At 46.5% G+C, this 18821-nt stretch overlaps 1 protein-coding gene across 1 annotated transcript; it reads left to right on the plus strand.

The window, feature by feature from the left end:
• Nucleotides 1-3973: 3973 nt before the first annotated feature.
• HDGFL1 (HDGF like 1) lies at nucleotides 3974-4699 on the plus strand. The gene has a single exon (XM_047101477.1). The coding sequence runs from the start codon at nucleotides 3974-3976 to the stop codon at nucleotides 4697-4699; it is 726 nt and encodes a 241-aa protein (XP_046957433.1).
• Nucleotides 4700-18821: the final 14122 nt, after the last annotated feature.

The raw sequence follows: 18821 nt of genomic DNA on the forward strand, positions 1-18821 counted from the left end.
AAAGCACTCAGAAAACAACTGCATTTATTTTATATCATAGTTCACGTCAGACTAATTGAATTTTAAACTAATTAAACAAGAAAACATCAATTAGGTATCTATTGTCTCTTGTACAATTATGTTGTTTTACTGCCTGTGTCTCATAGTTGTTGCCAAGCAGCTTTTTAAATCCTATCCCGAATTTTCCGAGACGGAAACAGAAGTGTTACATGTTTTGGACTCGAAGGTGTTTTGATAGGTATGTCTCTGCTGAAATTAGGTCCTTTTGACAAACAGGTGTTCTTAGTACATTTGACTTTTCAAACATCTTGACCTGCTAGAAACAGCTGAGCTCACGGAGATCTAGTGCCTGAAAACTGATCATTGTAGTTGCTCGGGAGTATTTTGTATAACAACCCCCTCTACACCTAACCAGGTCACCAGGAACACCACTTCCTACCCTCTCCGCCTCTCCGCTTTGAGCAAGAAAGATGATAACCTTTTCTTAAGTTTATTTTTTATTTTGAGACAGAGAGAGAGAGAGCAGGGGAGGGGCAGAGAGAGAGAGAGAATCTCAAGCAGGGTCCTTGCTGTCAGCACAGAGCCCCATGTGGAGCTCAGACTCAGGAAGCGTGAGATCATGACTGAGCAGCAATGAAGAGTCATTATCTCTTTACCTACTGAGCCACCAGGTGCCTGCAAGACAATAACTTAAAAACAGGTTGGTTTCAAGGGTCAGAGAAGCTAAGACCCTGCCGCTTGATCACGTCGCTGGGAACGCAGGTATAAAAGGCACACTCTTTCGGAGAGTGGTCCCAGTTTAACTCTTTAAATGCATTTCACTTCTCCCCAAGCTTCCTCCCATTCCCCCACTTCTGGAGTAAGCTACCATTAGGTGATCACGTTCAGTTGAAGAACACCTGGCTTTAAAAATAGCATTTCCACGTAACAAGACCTCTTATGTTGTCTCGTGCAGAAGTTGCACTGGATATGAAATTGCATGGGTCATATGGACTCCAGCTGGCAGAGGGCTTCTCTTCATTCTTCAGCACCCTTATTCACGAATCTACTCCTTTCGATAGATCTTTATCCTCATTTATTTTTTTTTAATTTTTTTTCAATGTTTTTATTTATTTTTGGGACAGAGAGAGACAGAGCATGAACGGGGGAGGGGCAGAGAGAGGGAGACACAGAACCGGAAACAGGCTCCAGGCTCCGAGCCATCAGCCCAGAGCCTGACGCGGGGCTCGAACTCACGGACCGCGAGATTGTGACCTGGCTGAAGTCGGACGCTTAACCGACTGCGCCACCCAGGCGCCGCATCTTTATCCTCATTTAGTCTAGTAACAAAATAATAATAACAATAGCATAATAATAACAGCCTAATCCTATCCATGATGAAACACGCCATCACACTTTGTCAGTGTATCGTGGCCTCTCACAGCCATTGTCTGGACTGTCCTACCCATAATCTCATTTAAAACAATCCTGAGAGGGGTGCCTGGGTGGCTCAGTTGATTAAGCATCCGACTTCGGCTCAGGTCACGATCTCACAGTCCGTGAGCCCCGCACTGGGCTCTGTGCCCATGGCCGGGAGCCTGGAGCCTGCTTCAGATTCTGTGTCTCCCTAGCTCTCTGCCACTCCCCTCTCTCTCTCTCTCTCTCAAAAATAAATAAACATTAAAAAATTGAAAAAAAAAAAAAAACAAAACCTTGAGAGAAATTTTAAGTATTACTTTAAACACCTTACCAGGCTGGTAAACAAGTGAGGATTGCCAGAATTCTCTCTATTGTTTCTCCTACTACCCCTTCCCATAAGCTTGTCCTGATAACCACACACCTACTGATTTCTCCTGAAATTCCTTTGTGTTGATGCAAAGAACATAGGACTTAGAATTTGAAGACTAGCTTGCGTTTCTCTGTAAGGAAGTCTCTGGTGACTTATCTCTTAAATTATATTTTCAAGTCCTCAAAGATCAACATCTTCTGTGCTGGCCCTATATAGCACCACACCCCGTAGTCACCTGTAAGGGGTGACAAGAAGAGAATGACGGTCTGTGCCTAATAGAATTTCTTTCACCCTTTGCGGGTATGGATCCTTCTCTACTAGGTTTTCTTGCCTCTATTTCCTTACATTTTGTTTCAGTTTTTGATAGGTTTTTGGTTATTTGCTCTACCCCTCGAATACTCCGTCCAAATAATACCTTCACATGTACATGTTTACCTGCTGTGATTCAACTGCTAGACAATGACCTTTGATGTTTGGCTTCTACCACTGTGGTCCATTTGGCCGTAATCACACTCACTCTGAGTCTCCCCAGACTTTTTCCTTCTTTCCAACTTTGCTACATGATCTGTACTTTAGTGCAGCACAGTGAGCGTTGAGAAGAAAGGCCACGTGTGCATAGTAAGACCTCTGCTTACAGAAACATCACATTCCTTCCTGCTATGCGAATGCCCATGATGTCCTATTATCTTTTGCAGCCACTAAACATTTCTAGTTTTCTAGTGCTTTCTCTGTGAAGTTGAGAGAGGAAATGTATCAGATTTGTCTTTGTAGCAGAATGTCCCAAAAAATGTTCTAAGAATATGGCTCGACAGAAAAGCGAAAAGAACTTGTCTAGCGTTTCAAAGCGCATCGTATTTGTTTTCCCTTGTTGAGAGAGGGTAACTTCTTTGGCCCAAAGTGGGTCTCCCCCACCCAGAGGCAAAATGGCTGATTGGCCCCAGCAACCCAGAAAGAAATCTGAGTTGTACTGAAACAGGTTAATGGTTTTAATTCGCCACTGGTCATTGTTGGTTTCACTCGGAAGGAACATCTGTGTAGTTAAATACATGATAAATGTTGAAAGGTCTTTGTCCTTATAGCCAAGAGTACTATTCTGAAATATAAGGCTAGGTTGCAAAGTACAAGCTCACAGCTAGCTAGCAGGACTCAAAAAAAAAAAAAAAAAGATGTAGAAAGTTTTATAACAAGTGTGGTTACATGGAAACTCCTGTATCAGTTTAGAATAGTCTTGTATGTGGAGAAATGTCTCTTCTTAAAATAATCTCTCAGCTGAGATCATACTTTTTTTTTCTTCTTTTTGTCTAACCTAGAGGGAGTCCTAGTTACCAACAGCGTATTTGATATGAGCAGACCTTTACCTAATTCTTAATCACAACCAGCCCACTTTGCCTCTATTGTGGGAAGATTCTGGGAGCATTTGATGTATCATAACCATGAAGTCTTATCTCTTTACCATGGGCAAGAATCACTGAAAGGGCAAAGGCTACCCCTCTGATATGGCTGGTTTGACACGATCATGATGCTATTAATATATTGTGCCCCCCCCCCGCCCCTCCCAAGAATACTACCGGTTCAGAACACTGGAGTCCAGAAGATGTGAACTCAGGACATCCTCACTCTATCGCTGGCTCTGTCCCTTTGCCTGACCTCCACTCTGCTCTGGAGTCCCGGAGGAGGCTCCAGTGTCAGCCTTCAAGGAAATCAGAGAAGGAGGGAAGCCTCGGACCCCGCCACGCCATCAATGGCTCCTGAGGCAAGGGTGGAGTTTGCTGTGCTGAGATCAGGACCCACGCGGAGACCTCGAGTTTGCACTAGCCTGTTACCGGTTTCCCCCCCGAACACGCTCTCGTCGTGTCACTGCGTTCTCCCAACGCTGCCCCACGTCACCCTTCCCAGGCTCCTCCGGCACACAGCGTGACCCGCGCAACCTTTACGGCCCAAGTGCTCTACAGACCAACGGGCCCCGGGCCACCCGGCCATCCGACCTGTCAGCTCTATCATTCTAGAAACCACGGCGCCCACACTGGGGTCTCGGAGATAATGCACTCTTCGCGCTAGAACCTTCTCAGGGCGCGGGGCGTTGCGCGCGTCGGCGGGCGCGCGGGGGCCCTCGCGGGGCGCGCGCACCCAGCCCAGCGGCCGCCACCCGCCCGCGTCGTGGGGCGTCGCCGGGGCCTCCGCCGAGGCCGGGTCCGCACCCCCGCCATGTCGCGCTACTGCCGGCCCAAGTACAAGAGCGGCGACCTGGTGTTCGCCAAGCTGAAGGGCTACGCCCACTGGCCCGCCAGGATCGAGCACATGGCCGAGCCTAACCGGTACCAGGTGTTCTTCTTCGGCACCCACGAGACGGCCTTCCTGGGCCCCAAGCACCTGTTCCCGTACGAGGAGTCCAAGGAGAAGTTCGGCAAGCCCAACAAGAGGAGGGGCTTCAGCGCGGGGCTGTGGGAGATCGAGAACAACCCCACCGTCCAGGCCGCCGACTACCAGCTGGCCCGGGGGCAGGCCGGCGCCGACTGGCCCGGGCCGCAGCCGGAGGTCGGCGCGGACGCCACCGCAGGCCGCGGCGACCCGCAGGGGAAGGCGGGCGGCGACGCGCAGGCCGAGCAGGCCGCGGAGCAGGGGGCGCCCAAGAGGAGCGCGGGGGAGCTGCCGGAGGGCTCCCCCAAACGTCCCCGAGAGGCCGAGCCCCGGGAGGCCGAGCCGGAAGGGGAGCAGCCGCCGCAGCCGCCGCCGGAGGAGGAGGAGGAGGAGGAGGCCGAGGCCGCCGGAGAAGCCGCGCCGCCGCCCCTCGTGGAGCTGGAGATCGGCGGCGCCACCGCCCCCGAGCCGGGCCCGGCCCAGGCCCCGCCCGCGGAGGGGCCCGAGCAGCCGGGAGAGGCCGCGGCCGCGGAGGCGCAGGCCCCGGGCGTCGCAGAGCGCGAGAGCCTGTAGTCACCGGTTTGGAGAAGAGCCCCCGCCCCGTTCCTGCTGCGGCCTGGCTGTTAACTGGGGAAACTGGCCACGGCCTACGAACTGGGACGCCTCCCCCACACCCCCCACCCGCTCTCCTCCTCCGTCCAACCCCTTCCCCCCCCACCAATCGCGCCCGGGCCTGGGGTTGACCTGGAGGGGCAGGCCACCTGGCCCCCGGCACCCCTGTGATCAGAGCCAGGACTTCCACCCCCACCCCCACCCCCTCCGGGGTTGAGCTGAGCCCACCGCGCCCCTCCCTGCCTGGAACTGTTTCCTAAGGTTTCAGTTGGGGCGTGGACCTGCCGTTTGCACCCTCTCTCCCTCCCCAGGGCATTCTGGACCTCTGCGTTGGAATCAGGGGTAGGAGGGGAAGGGGTGCAGGATACAGCGCGTGGGTGGGTGCGGAGGGGGACTTCCAGGGGCTAGGAAGGGGCAGTCCTCAAACTGGGCTGGTAGTGGGTGGCCGTCTTCCAGAGCTCCTGCCCTGCCCCCCCCCCATGCCTGTTATACCCAGCAGCTCGCATTCCCCCAAACTGGGAGGCCCTCTCTCCCATCTGGGTCTCCCCTTTTGCTGACCCAGGGAGTTGTCGTTTTTTCACCAAATAATTTGAGAGCTTCCAAGTTGTGTGTGAGGTGGGAAGGGTCAGCTTTACCCAGCTCTTTGGAAGGGAGCGGTGAGGAACATCTATCCCCATTCAGATGTCTGGGCTACGGGAATGTTCCGGGGAGACTCCTGGCCACCCCTTTTCCCTCTCCCCACAGCCTCAAGGCCAGCCTACAGTCACCTGTATCCCTCAGGCATAAAACAAAAGGCACGTTGTTTAGGAAACCTAATTTTTAATGCAAAGAATTTTATTTTTTATTTTTCAAAAATGAACTACCCTGGCGACGTCTTCAGTCGGTTTGCCGCTCTGCCATGGTTTACCCCAGGTCTGAGATAGACTAGGACGTCCCCTTTCCGTTGGGGTTTGATGACTTTCTTTTTGTAGTTAAGGCTTTGGTGTTCCTTGGCAGGTGCCATTTTCCATCCACATCCCACAATCTGCCTCCTATCCCACCCCCCAGCATTGTCACCAGACCTGAAATGTAACTTCCTGAGAAGAGAGAGGGCTAAGTGCCCCCTGCCAGCCTCTTCCTCCACTCTCTCTGGATGCCTCTCTTGTCTGTTGTCTCTTTCACCCTTGCCCTTCTCTCTTGGGCTCTGATGAAAAATTGTTGACTGTAGCTTTGGAAGTTGAGAGCTGAACTCTTTCAGTTCCAGGAAATAAAACCCGTTGATTACTTTACGCACATCTCAGGCCTGTTCCTTTGGTTTCTGAAGAATTGGCCCTTCACTTTAAGGCTCCTCCTGTTTTTCATCCATCCTGTGTGAAAAGCAATCATTTGTCGTGGACAGGGATATTTTAGAATCCCCTCCACTTTGAGAAACCTTCCTTATCTCAAGGTCTCTACCCTTGGTGCCATCCATAGTATCCACGACGCACACTGTTTAGAACCAGTGGGAAAAAGTCACCTTAGAATGTATGAATGGTGACACCCTGGGACAACAACTGAGTTTCTGATATTCTGCATTTACCAAACAGCAGATTTAGAGAAGAAGAAGGGTAAGAGGATTGGTCCTTTTCTTATTGTTGTGATTGCTTTCAAAGATCTCATCACTACTCTGCTGATAAAAGGCTCTTGCTTTATATTTCCCGTTCTTAAAATATGTAGTGTCTGCAGAATATTTTGTGTATGTGTTTTTCCCCAGTGGTTTTGTGCGTATATCTGGGGATATTGAAATATCCTTACTCATAATCACATGCTGGTTTCCAGGTAGCGTATTTGTCAACATGTAAAGACTTAGTAAATAGCGGAGTGCTTTTCAATAGAACACACGAGGCAGCTAACCAGCACGGTGGGCAACAGAAGACGTCACCGTGCAAGATGATGCTATTTTACTCGAAGGCTTATACCCAGACGATTCCTTGTTTTTCCGCTACTGCTATTGCAGTATTATTAATACTAGGAGTTACTCTTCAATGAATGTTTACCATGTGCAGAGAAGAACGACCTTGTTCAATCTTTGTCATGATCTGGGAAGGTACACGTTAAAATTCAAATTTCCCAGTGGAAACAGCTTGGTTCAGAGAGGTTAAGTGGCTTTTCTTGCACTTCACAGGGCCCTCGGGAATCAAATTGCAGATTTCACTGGTCCAAGCCTGAGCTTTGTCCCCCGAATTACACATTCAAAAACAGCACTGACCATGAAATCCGAAGTCAACAAAATTGCTATTTTAGTATCAATAACAAATAATGATGAGAGCAGCTAAATGATATGTTCTACACGTAAAGTCTTTACTAATACAACTACCCAATTAGGTACCTACTATTCTCTATTTTAAAGCTGGGGGAGCTGAGGTTCAGAGGTGCTAAGTAATTTTCTCAAGGTCAGACAACTAGTAACCTTGTTTTATTATAGTTTATGGGTTCTTGAATAAAACATCCTATTGGAATAAAATAGGAGTACTTATTTTTCATCTACTATTTTGAAGGGAACATTTAGAAATTGACAAAGAATTTTTATATTAACAAAGAATAAATTAACAAACACTGCTAGTGGGTGTGTAAAAAAAAAAATTAAAAGCAAAAAACAAACAAACAAAAAAAAACATCCGGGGCACCTGACAATGGTTTTGTCATTAAATGACTTGGTGAGGTGGTGAGGACAATTGTACATTCCCTGTTTTTCAAGAAGTATGTGACTATGGGAAGTTCACATATGGATTGGTATGTTTGCCACAGGCAGGCATGTGATTTTGATAAGTTTTTTTTACGGGGGGACATCTTCTGAAATGGTTCAATAACTTGAAAGCTAGAAAATGAGGGGCGCCTGGGTGGCTCAGTCGGTTAAGCGTCCGACTTTGGCCCAGGTCATGATCTCACGGCTCGTGAGTTTGAACCCCGCGTCGGGCTCTGTGCTGACAGCTCAGAGCCTGGAGCCTGTTTCAGATTCTGTGTCTCCCTCTCTCTCTCTGACCCTCCCCCGTTGATCCTCTGTCTCTCTCTGTCTCAAAAGTAAATAAACGTTAAAAAAAAAAATTAAAAAAAAAAAGAAAATGAAATTACTACCATTTGAGTCCTTCATTTTGTGTTATCTCTTCCTTCCCTTTTTGTCTCTAATGTCGGGGATAGAAAAAAGTTGGTGTTTATTAGGAAGCATTGCATACGTTTGTCTTCTCAGCGACTATAATACTGTCGTGATAATGGTAATGCAACTAACAGTACCCCTCAACAGTGATGCGCAGAATTAGCAAACACAGTGAAAACTCAGTGAAGGAATGGAAACATGGAAAATCTGTATTCCCAGCCCTCTTCTCCGACACAGCAGACCCTATGAGTATTTTTGGCTGTCTAAAATATCCAGTAATTCTACTGCTGCGGTCTTTTTGTTTTGTTTTGTCTTCTTCTGAAAACCGTGTGTGCCTCGGTGACAAAATTACTGATCGATAACCAGCTACCTTGCCAAACGGAGAGCACTGCTGGGCTGTCTGCCGATGCGGTGTTGGGGGGCGTTCAAATGTGTTGAGGAGTGTTTGGAAGGTCTCGTTTGAGCGTTCCATGCAAATGCATGCTGAGCACGTTGTCAGTGATCGGCACACACACTTAACATACTGGCTTAGGTAAGGCTTTCCAAGTGTTTGGTATTTCACACAAACGTCACTGGTTACATCACTTTGGCAAGGGACTTTGCCACTGACAGTTGTAAATTCTCTGTCTTCTAGCTCTCAACCTGTTCTGCAAATTCTCACCAAAGGTGCAGATTCTTCTTTGTGGCTCGTACCTCCATTTTATGCCCCTGGAAGGGTAGTAGATATTCAGGGCACACAGGACGTCTTCAATTCCCTTCATCATCAACACTCTTGTCAAAGAGAAGCTTCTACTAACCTCTGCTTCGTATACATGCTGCTACTTGCATTCGGAAAACACTGCCCCCCCCCCCCCCCCCCCGCTTCTGGGCCTGGCCAACTACTCGAGGTAAGAGCCACCCATGTGTTCCCATAGTTCCATGCTCGCATTGGCCATACTGTCATTTCCTGTGAAGTTTGTGCTTTTCCACTAAACTGGAGGAGAAAGAACATATGTTTCATTAATAGTTTATCCCCATTCCCAAAACAGGCCATAATTTCCCAAAACAGGCCATAACAAGCACACAGTAGATATTTGGCAGTCACTTAGAAGTCTGCTATGAGATACTCCTTAGAATCACGATGCTGGAGTAAAAGTCGCATGTGAGGTTGAACCCATTCTGACCCCCATAGGGAGGCAGAGGAAACTGACTTGTCCGCTAATGACATATGCAGGTTGGGGTGATTTTACGTCCATTGTTTTCATCATGCCCAGGTCCCCAGGCAGGGACGAGAGAATTCCGGTTGCTGCCTTCTTCAGACAGAAGCCATGTATTAACCCTTCAGCCAGAAATCAACAAGAAGTGTGAGTATGCCAAGGGGAACTGGGACCTGCCACTCCTTCAGCCTTTTATGATATAGATGCCTCACTGGTGGAGACGCTTCTCAGAATGGAAGGTATTTAAAGGAACAGGATCTGTTCACTACACAATCTGGCTCCAATCTCACAAGCCAACTAGCTGGCCTGTATAGAAACACTTCTGTTTCCTACTCCTGGTGGAAAAATTGACTGTATTAGACTTTGAGATCTTTAAAATAAAGACCTCCTAAGTGGTTTCCTAGAGTAATTCTGACAGCGGGCGATTTTCCCTTTGCAGTCTGGTTTCACATGTAAATTTCAACTTCACCGAGATGGTCTTGAGAACACACAGAAAAGACTGCGGCCAAGGGCTCCAGATGGCCTGGGGCAGCTTGAGGCGTATGTGGATCAAGGGCACCCCTCGTCATGGAGTGGCCGCATCTTTGGCATGGGGACGGGCGGAAAACAAGCTTCACCTGCTTCCTGCCTGGTGTGTGGTCAGTGCCTGAGGACTGTGGACCATTTGGTGAGTGCCCTTGCCTCTCTGATTTTTGCCACTTTGAGACCAGCTCTTCTTTCTGCCCAGAACACGAACAGCTGCATTCGCTTCTCCCCTGATGAAGCTTTTCCTAAATTTACTACATCAGAACTAGGTTTTGCTCCAAAGTTGGATAAGACCCTGGTTTTCCTGTAACAACATCTACTCCACTCCCTGATGCTCAGTAAAACAGTAAAATCCCTTACCCAGTAGGGTATACGTTCTGTGGAGACGGGAACAGTGATCATTTTGCTTCCAAGAGCCCACCAAAGTGCCTGGTTCACGTAAAGCTCTCAGTTGATGGCTGTTAATAATGAAATGAATGGATGACAAGTCACCCCCACTCTCACCCCAAACGTCAGAGGAAAACTTGAGAAATTTTGTCATGCCCAGTAAAAACTCTAAGGGGAGCCTAAGGATTTTTTTTTAAAGGTGTGTGCCCCACTCATTGAATTAGATCATTTTGTTATTTTTTATAGGTAGGAGTCGGTCTCATAAAATAACAAACCTTAGCAAGACTGAAGCCCAAGGGAGATCAATCAAATCATCCAAGGTCGCCATGTGAATCAGGGTGTGAATAAGCATATTCAACACAGTCATCTGGTTCCTTTTTTTTTTTAAATGTTTATTTTATTTTTGAGAGAGGGAGAGAGAAAGGAAGAGCACGAGCAGGAGAGGGGCAGAGAGAGGGGGAGACAGAGAATCCCAAGCAGGCTCCGCTCTGTCAGCACAGAGGCAGACCGTGGGGCTTGAACGCACAATCTGTGAGATCATGGCCCGAGCAAAAGTCGTACCCTTAACCGACTGAGCCACCCAGGCATCTCCACAATATCTGGTTCCTTCAGTTACGCGTTCTCTTGAGTGCTTTGAGTCTTATCAGCTTCCCTTATCAGCTTGGTGGCAGCTGGCCTTGGAGCGCCCCAGACTCACCTTTAATTCCTGACTTTGCTGTTAAACAGCCGCGTGATCTCAGTTTCCCTCAACTGGAAGTTGTGACCATGATTTTCATGTGACAGTTTGGTTGTGAGAAGCACATGAGCTCATACGTGTGAGAATGTCACACACCGTACCCAGCACGAAGAAGGCACGACGTCGCTGTGAATCCCCCTCCCTTCAGTGTGGTCCAGAGAGCTAACGGCACCGTTTGTGATCATTGGAGCCACCTTAACACGCTTATTTAGGAAAACACTGGGGCCCTCGGCCAGATGCCGTGCAGCTCTTCACTGAGGTCCACTTGCCAATTCTATATTTAGCCTGCCCAGACACAGAGAGTGGCTGAGATCTTATTCTCCTGTTTCCTCATATGGCTCTTCAAATAACTTCTTTAAATTCCCTCACTGTTAGCAGAGTTATTTTACACACACATATCCAATTATTAAACATTCCTCTTCTTTGGCCTGACTCAGCCCTCCCGTGGCCGATTTTATTGTTCCTGTTATTTCCCCAGGAGCCACTCACTGTTTTCCAATGGGGATTTTTTAAGCCCACCTCCTCAAATACCTCCTACGGGCCTGATTTTTCTTTTTTTCAACGACAGGCATAGTAATTGCGTTGCTCTGGCCGCTTCCTGGCTCCGTTGCCTTTTTGCCAGGGTACCTATCTGTTCACACCTAATTTTAATGAGCTGCCCAATTCGATTACTGGAAGGCACTGGGGTGTTACAAGGGATCGACCATTGTTTCCAGAAGCCCTCCCAGGTTTCGCGTCCTCCTGTGATTTACACTTCATTAAAAATACGTGCAGCTCAGCTCCTTTCTCCCCGCCCCCCTCTCTTCACTTGTGACCAGGCCTGTTTTCCCCTTTCACTCGCGTTATTCTGCTGCTTGGGCTTGGTGGCTTCTTCAAGGGCCACTCCTCAGGTCCTCAGCTGTGTCTCTGTTTCTCCAGCCTGCACTTCATCCGCTTCCATCCTTTTCATTAGTGTCCCTGTTTTCACTCTCAGACGTTTGGGACACGTGCACTGATTACAGTCCGTGGCTGCCTTGAGAGCAACACCTCGAATACGTTATTGAAACAAAAGCAAGAAACAGGAAAAAGGCCAGGGTAACGTTGTGTGAGAATCCCTTTTGTGTGGTTTTTTTTTTTTTTGAAAATTAAAAATCTGCTAAATTATTAGACACCTAATAACAAGGTTGCTCTCGTTGGCTTGTTGGATGTGGGACCTGGAGAGAGGAGCATTCTTGCTGCAGTCCCAGCGGGGTGTGTGGGGAGCACTGGGGACAGAGCGGTGACAAGGAAAAACAGCCATCTACCCTCATGAAGGTCATATTCTAGGGGAGAAACAGATAAGTAGACAGTAAATAAATATAATGAAAATTTCCCAATGCAGTAACACCAAAGTGAGACAGAGAAATGACTAAGGGGCATATGTTTTCAACGATATTAAAACTAAACTTTGTGTCTTATAAGACTCTGAGTGAGTCTGGGGCTCACTGCATATTAAACTGTTTTAACAGAACTAAGTATTTCTGTCCTACTGTGACTTCATAGCACTATTGTCTCTCCTGGTGGTTCTCGGTCATTTTAATGCATAGAAAATGACCCCAGAGTCTTTCATGCTGGTGAGTGTCCCTGTATCTGTGCAGTGACAACACTAACAAAATTGCACCCATTTATTGAGTACTTACTGTGTGCCAGATAGTCTTTCAGGGGCTTAGAATCCATCAGGAAACGATATAAACCAGTACCTGGCTTCTTGGTGCTTCCATTTTAGCAGGGAGAGAGAGGCAATCAAAAACAAACTTAGGGGCGCCTGGGCGGCCCGGTCTGTTGAGTGTCCGACTTTGGCTCAGGTCATGATCTCTTAGTTTGTGAGTTCGAGCCCCTCGTCGGGCTCTGTGCTGATAGCAAAGAGCCCACTTAGGATCCTCTGTCTACTTCTGTCTCTGCCCCTCCCCTGCGCACACTCTCACTCTCCCCCTCTCTCAAAAATGAACATACATTAGAAAAATACGTTTAATGAATAAGGAGATTCTATTTTATCCTAGAAGACTATGCAAGACACTGGGAGAAACAAACTGAGGCAAGCAGGGCTGGAGAGTGGCCGGTGGGGATTGTGCCACGGTAACCAGGACGGTGAGGGTGGTGGCCAAGTTTACCTGTGGCCCTGGGGCTCTCCCGTTTCCCAGGCCCTCAAGCCAGCACATGGGAATGTACTTGAATAGAGCAGCATCTTTACAAAGATGATGTTGAATCAATATAGTTACGAAAACGAATAATCCACAAACTTAAATACTTTATTATTTATAATCACACTTTATAATATATGTCGTATTACGTATATTACACCTCACCGCAGAGAGAGACACACGAGTCCTATAACACTCGAAATGAGAACCGTTGCCCGGTACCACCCGTTGCCAAGCTGTCACGCACATCCACGTGGCGTCTTTTGCGCTGCGATATAGACCAGGATTTTATCTTTATGCTATTTAACATATTTTGGCTCCTTTTTTTTCTTTTCCCGCCCGAAACAGAAAGTGCTCAATCATGGGGGCCGTGAAATTTCCCAGATCTTCTGCAGTACCTAGCAGAGCACTTCCCAAAGAGTCATCCGTTGTTATTAATTAACTGAAACTAATGAAGTCACAGTGTGGGCGGCGTTGGCCCCGCATCTCAGCAGCCACAGAGCATGTGCACAGGTGGTGGACGTTTCGTACGACATGTGAGTTACATTTAGAGGCTGGATGCCAGGGCAGCGTCATGGAGTCTTCATGGGGCATGTCGTTATCACAGCCTAGAGTTTCAGGTTTTCGGGGTTGGCGGATTTGCCTAAACAGTTCCCCACACCAGGCTTCACTAGCCAGTGTCCCTGAATGCAAACCCAGGAGTTCTCGCTGGAGTGTGAGCGTGGAGAGAAGTGTGTGCGGGTGGGGAATATTCCACTTTCTGTTGTAACGGTCAAGGTCAAGTTTTTGCTTACATTTTAGGAGGATACTTCTAGGTAGGTTGAGTTTCTAGTTACTGTTAAGTCATTTTAGGCTTTTTTTTTTTTTCCTGGTCCAGAACCTGAATTTGTTGTTTCATGACAGGAGCAGAGTCTGGAGTTATAATAGATATAAATCAAAACTGTTTCCAGGGTCCCATATATTATCCCATCACCCAAGGAGAAGCCTGGTGGTATCCCGGATTTTTGTAAAAGCTAACTTAGCCAGTCTTTTAGATGAACGCTATAAGCCAAGGATGGGTGATGGTGCAGAATGTGTAAAGAGATGTGTTTTAGGTATGTTAAAAGTCTCCTTTCACACTATAGAGAAAAACAATAGTTTTGCTATTTCCACTTGATTGGCATTCCTAACAATTGCTCTGTTAGAGGGCTTTGCCATTAGATGTGAATGTCACAGCCTTGGAAAAAAAAATCCACATTAAGGTCCCTTGTTGAAGCAGAGAAGGGCTGTTTGGATCACATCAATTAATGAGGGAGCTGAGTATCCACCTTCTCATATTTCTTATGACTGTCACGAGAAACGGACAGCCTGACTATATTTTAATCACATTGATATGAATGTTTCAATGCCAAGTAGACATAATTCAGTGCAGGTATTCTGTAATATTTCTGATACTGCAGTTAAAAAGAGAGAGGTTGATGGGGGGGGTGGGAGGGAGAGGAGGGTAGGTGATGGGCATTGAAGAGGGCATCTTTTGGGATGAGCACTGGGTGTTGCATGGAAACCAATTTGACAATAAATTTCATATATTAAAAAAAGAGAGAGAGAAATAATGATGAAAATAATATTTTACCATCCCAGTGCTCACTGTGCAACAAAAAACCCAAACACAAGACTTACTGTGCTTTCGTACGTCTCCTCCCTCAGTCCTCCCCCACCCCGGACAATATCACTTATATCAGCTCCCCGAAATAAATATTACAGCATACAGGGTGCCCTCTGATTGTGCTCACCCCATGAACTGGTTAAAGATATTCCCTCAAAGCTGAGCACAAATGGTAATGAACAGGTTAAAAATGGAGGACTCCAGTGGCCCTCGAACCTTCACACCCAAGGCACAGCTTGCTATGTGTGTTACCATAGAGAGTCAAAGAGAAACTTCCTTTACAGAAGCTGCATATTTAATCTTTTTTTTTTTTTTTTCTGATTGTGTGAGACCAGGGTGGATACTACGTCTTTATCAATTTTCAAAAACGAACCAACCCTCCACCACACCTGGATAATGACAGGGTGCCTCATTGCCGCACTCAGAGGGGCTGTTTTGGTTGTTGAAATAAATAGATGCCCCTAAGAATCAGATCATAAAAATAGTCCGCATAGCATGTATCTGCGGGGCCATTCTTTCTGCGACCTCCACCCCCTCCCTCTGATAATGGCCATTATCCATAGCAGGGCACTTGAGGTCACTAGTGTGGTCTTTGTGCACAGGACCTTACTATCCTTCCTATGCCATCGTCTAGATTGTGAGCCACGGCAAAAGGATTGGAAAACCAGTTTGTTCTTTGTATATGAGACGTAGATTTGACCTTGTGTCGTCCTCCTGCATCTTCTATGATCTCACAAACCCTAGACACAAGACTTTCAAGCAGTCTGGTAAAAAAAAAATCTCCAACTGTGCTTTGGTTTTGAGTTTAAATCATAATATTCCAATCATTTGTTTGTTTTGCTATGAAGATGCCTGGGGCATCCAGCTACAGCTGAGAGGGCAGGCTTGGCATTGTTAGTAATTAGAAGGAGCCTGGTAGTGATTCAAAGTAGCTAAGAATTCATACATTTAAAAAAAAAAAAAGCCCACAAATGTGTTAGTGAGATGTAGTTTGCTGAATTCATTGTAGCTGTGTGGCTGTCTTTTTAACCTTGCTGCCCTACTCATTACACATGCAGTCAGTCACCAAAGACCCTGGTTTCCTGCTGTGCTCCTGAAGCCTGATAAAATGCATCGAATATGAGATGAATCTTCTGGTCTTCCTCTCTGTTGGTCACTGTCGCTGAGATTTCGGTTATGTTGATATAGCTATAAATTGAAATAAATTCCCAACACCTAGTGTGTTTGCTAGGGCTTAGTAGGCACAGAATGAATGCCCAATGGATTAGTAAATAAGTACAGGACTAAATGAAAGGATATCGTTTATGATATTTCAAAGACAGCCACTTTATTTTACCAAAGAAATTAGTCGATAGAATTACCTGATCTTGCACACCCCAGGGGAAGTCCTCGGGGAGACAAAACTCAATGGCGTCTTCTCAGTGTTGTGTTAGTTACTAAGAAAGCAGCACGTGGGCGTAGTACAGTGTCACCTTACCAAAGGTCCCAATTCAAGGGGTATCTTCTTGATTGTAAAGAAGGTATTAACACTCGTTGAAAATAGACTCTCTGAAAATAGACAGGGATGCTACGGCAGGGGGAGAAATCATTTTAGCTGTGAATCCAGGAAACACGGGTGGCATAGCAAATAAATGGATGTCTCAAAATAAACAACATGATCAGGTCATTTGTGATCATGCCATTTAGTCACTTCATTTCCATGAATTTCAGGGTTTCAGGTAGGCAAAGTAGAATCACGGAAACTTTTGGGGGTTGTTTACATTTTCATTTGGGTAACATCTATATATTTATTTTAGCAGCTCTTCCATTAATAAAACCAGAACCAGGTTTCTTGATCTACTCTTCGATTTGCTAGCATCATTCATCTGGAATTTAAATTTAGCTGGAGTGAGCCAACTTTCACTTTAATGTAAATGTGCACACAACAGATAATTAATAAATTTCCTGATGAGACTTTACTACTATACCCCATCCATGTACTTTTGGTTTTTCATAGTATTACCAACCTCCTGAAGATGAACAGTCATAGTCATAAACAGAAGTTCAAGCTAAAGTTAAAGGGAATGAAAGAAACGTCATAAAGAAAAGTGAAAAAGAAAAGGGGGGATCGGGGGAATATTTTTGGAACCAGGCAAAATGGTCAGATTTCATGTAGTCCGTGGGGAAGCCAGGCCCGGTCCATTTCTCCCTCATGTGTCCTGGTGAGCAACTCAAGAGCCTTATCAAGTGATTGTGGCAGAATCTTCAGGAAGACTCCCAGGAAACGTGCACTGAGAAATTTGGAGGAATCAGCCACAGAGCTAGTTTTATGGAAAATGATGCCCTGTAGCTCAAGAGAACAAATTTCTCTACGTGGGCATAATAGCAAGTGTTTAGAGAAATTTTCCAAATAAAAAAATAAAATAAAATAAAATAAAATAAAATAAAATAAAATAAAATAAAATAAAATAAAATAAAATAAAATAAAATAAATTTTTAAGAGCCCCAGCTTACTTTATGACAAAATTCTTCCATCTTCCTTTCTAAGATGATAATAGCAAAATGTTTTGGTTTTTTTTTTTCTCCCTTGTGGTAGCATGTTATAAATTTACATCGGAAATTTATAAGAATTTCTGAAAGCTGTAGATACGCATTTATAACATCACAAGAAAGTTTTTAAAAGCTCAACATTTGAATAGTTTTGCATGAATTGGGAAGAGGGCTATTTAGGGAGCTCTAAGGTTGGATTATGAGTTTTGATCTAATGCCCTTTGAAAAATGAAGAGAGTGTAATGATTTAAGCGGAAGGCTAAAGCACTTCGCCACAATCTGTCTCTTTACCTGCCTCCTGGTCAATATCGTTTACAATGCATCATTAAAGAGGTGTCGAGGTTCTTTCAAGGTGTGTGAAAGGAGCGGGGATTTAAGAGGGGTGCAGGTGTGAGGGACTTATTTCCTATGCAAACAGGGAGGTGAGTGTGTAACTTTGGGATGGTATAAAGCACGGGGCTTCAACCTAAATCCCATGTTCCCTCTGTACTTCAAAGTATTTCACAGTCTTATTTAATGCCACTGTTTCTTTTCTGGCAAACAGAGCTTTATTTAGTGACCGGGATGACTCATTCCCCAAATCGCAGAAATACGGGTTTTCCGTGGCAGTCAGCATTTCTGGTTTCTGATCCTGAGGAGATTCCTTGGGCATTAACACTGGCCAGAAGAAAACCGTGCAGCACCAGGGGAGCGTGACTTCCCTTTCCTTACGGAGGTGGGTACGTCACCCTCACGAGCAACGGGAAACAGAAAACATTTTGAAATACACATTTGCTTTGGCTGCAAACGAGGCCAGAGCTTGGTTCCCCAGTCTGAGAACTGGAGCCACGTGCGACCTACCAGACCTACCTACCACCTACCGTCCCAGATTTCAATCAAGCACGCGGGAAATGGGAGCATAGTGAAAATGTATGCATTTGACAGTATTATCCTACAGGGTCAGCTTGACTAATGTCTTTCGTGCTGTGTGCAAATGAAAGCACACTGGAAACCCCGTAAACTCAGCCCCAAGAGCGTCTCACGTGCAGACAGAGGAGGCTGTAACAGTGGGGTCTGCGCTCTAGCATAAATCAGGGAGCCGTAGGGGAGGTTCGCCCATTGGCTTAGATGTGTACGTGACACTGACCCGTGGTGGGTTGCCTGTTGCTTAGATGCACCTGTGATTTGAGTTTCGATTAACTAAATGATCATTCAGAGTAAAACTATGAACCCAGGAGTTTGTAAAAGAAAATCCTTGAACAGCCAGAGTAGGTGTCATTATGCTTAGGGTGTTCTGTAGGGGTGGGACCCAAGGGGGACAGTGGAGGAAGGTTACCCTGACCCACGTGACGAGTCAGGAGCAACATCTCCCCGGGGCCTCGAAAGAGCCCAGCGTTGTCCACCTGAGAGGGCAAGGATCGATTCACCTGCCCTGGCAACAACCTAAAGATGACACCTGTAAGGACTTTTGGTCCTTTTTGCCCCGCCCATCCTCCTGGACGGTCAACACAGAGGTACCAGGGCACAGAAGAGAGAGGAGAGGGGACGGGGGGTTGGATTGTGGTCACAGGGTGAGTCACACCGGGCCAGGAGAGGCAAAAAGTGTTTCACAGGCTGTGGGCTGAAGTTTTCAAGTGAGTTCAATTCATTTTTGTTAATGCTTTATTTATTTTTGAGAGAAAGAGAGCATGAGCAGGGGAGGGGCAGAGGGAAAGGGGGACAGAGTATCCAAAGTGGGCTCTTTGGTGACAGCAGAGAGCCCAATGCAGGGCTCGAACTCATGAACCGTGAGACCAGGACCTGAGCAGAAGTCGA

Source organism: Lynx rufus, unplaced genomic scaffold, assembly GCF_022079265.1.
Source record: "Lynx rufus isolate CCGP_SWC_20201006 ecotype Redwood Valley unplaced genomic scaffold, mLynRuf1.p SCAF_6, whole genome shotgun sequence".
NCBI classification, from domain to species: domain Eukaryota; kingdom Metazoa; phylum Chordata; class Mammalia; order Carnivora; family Felidae; genus Lynx; species Lynx rufus.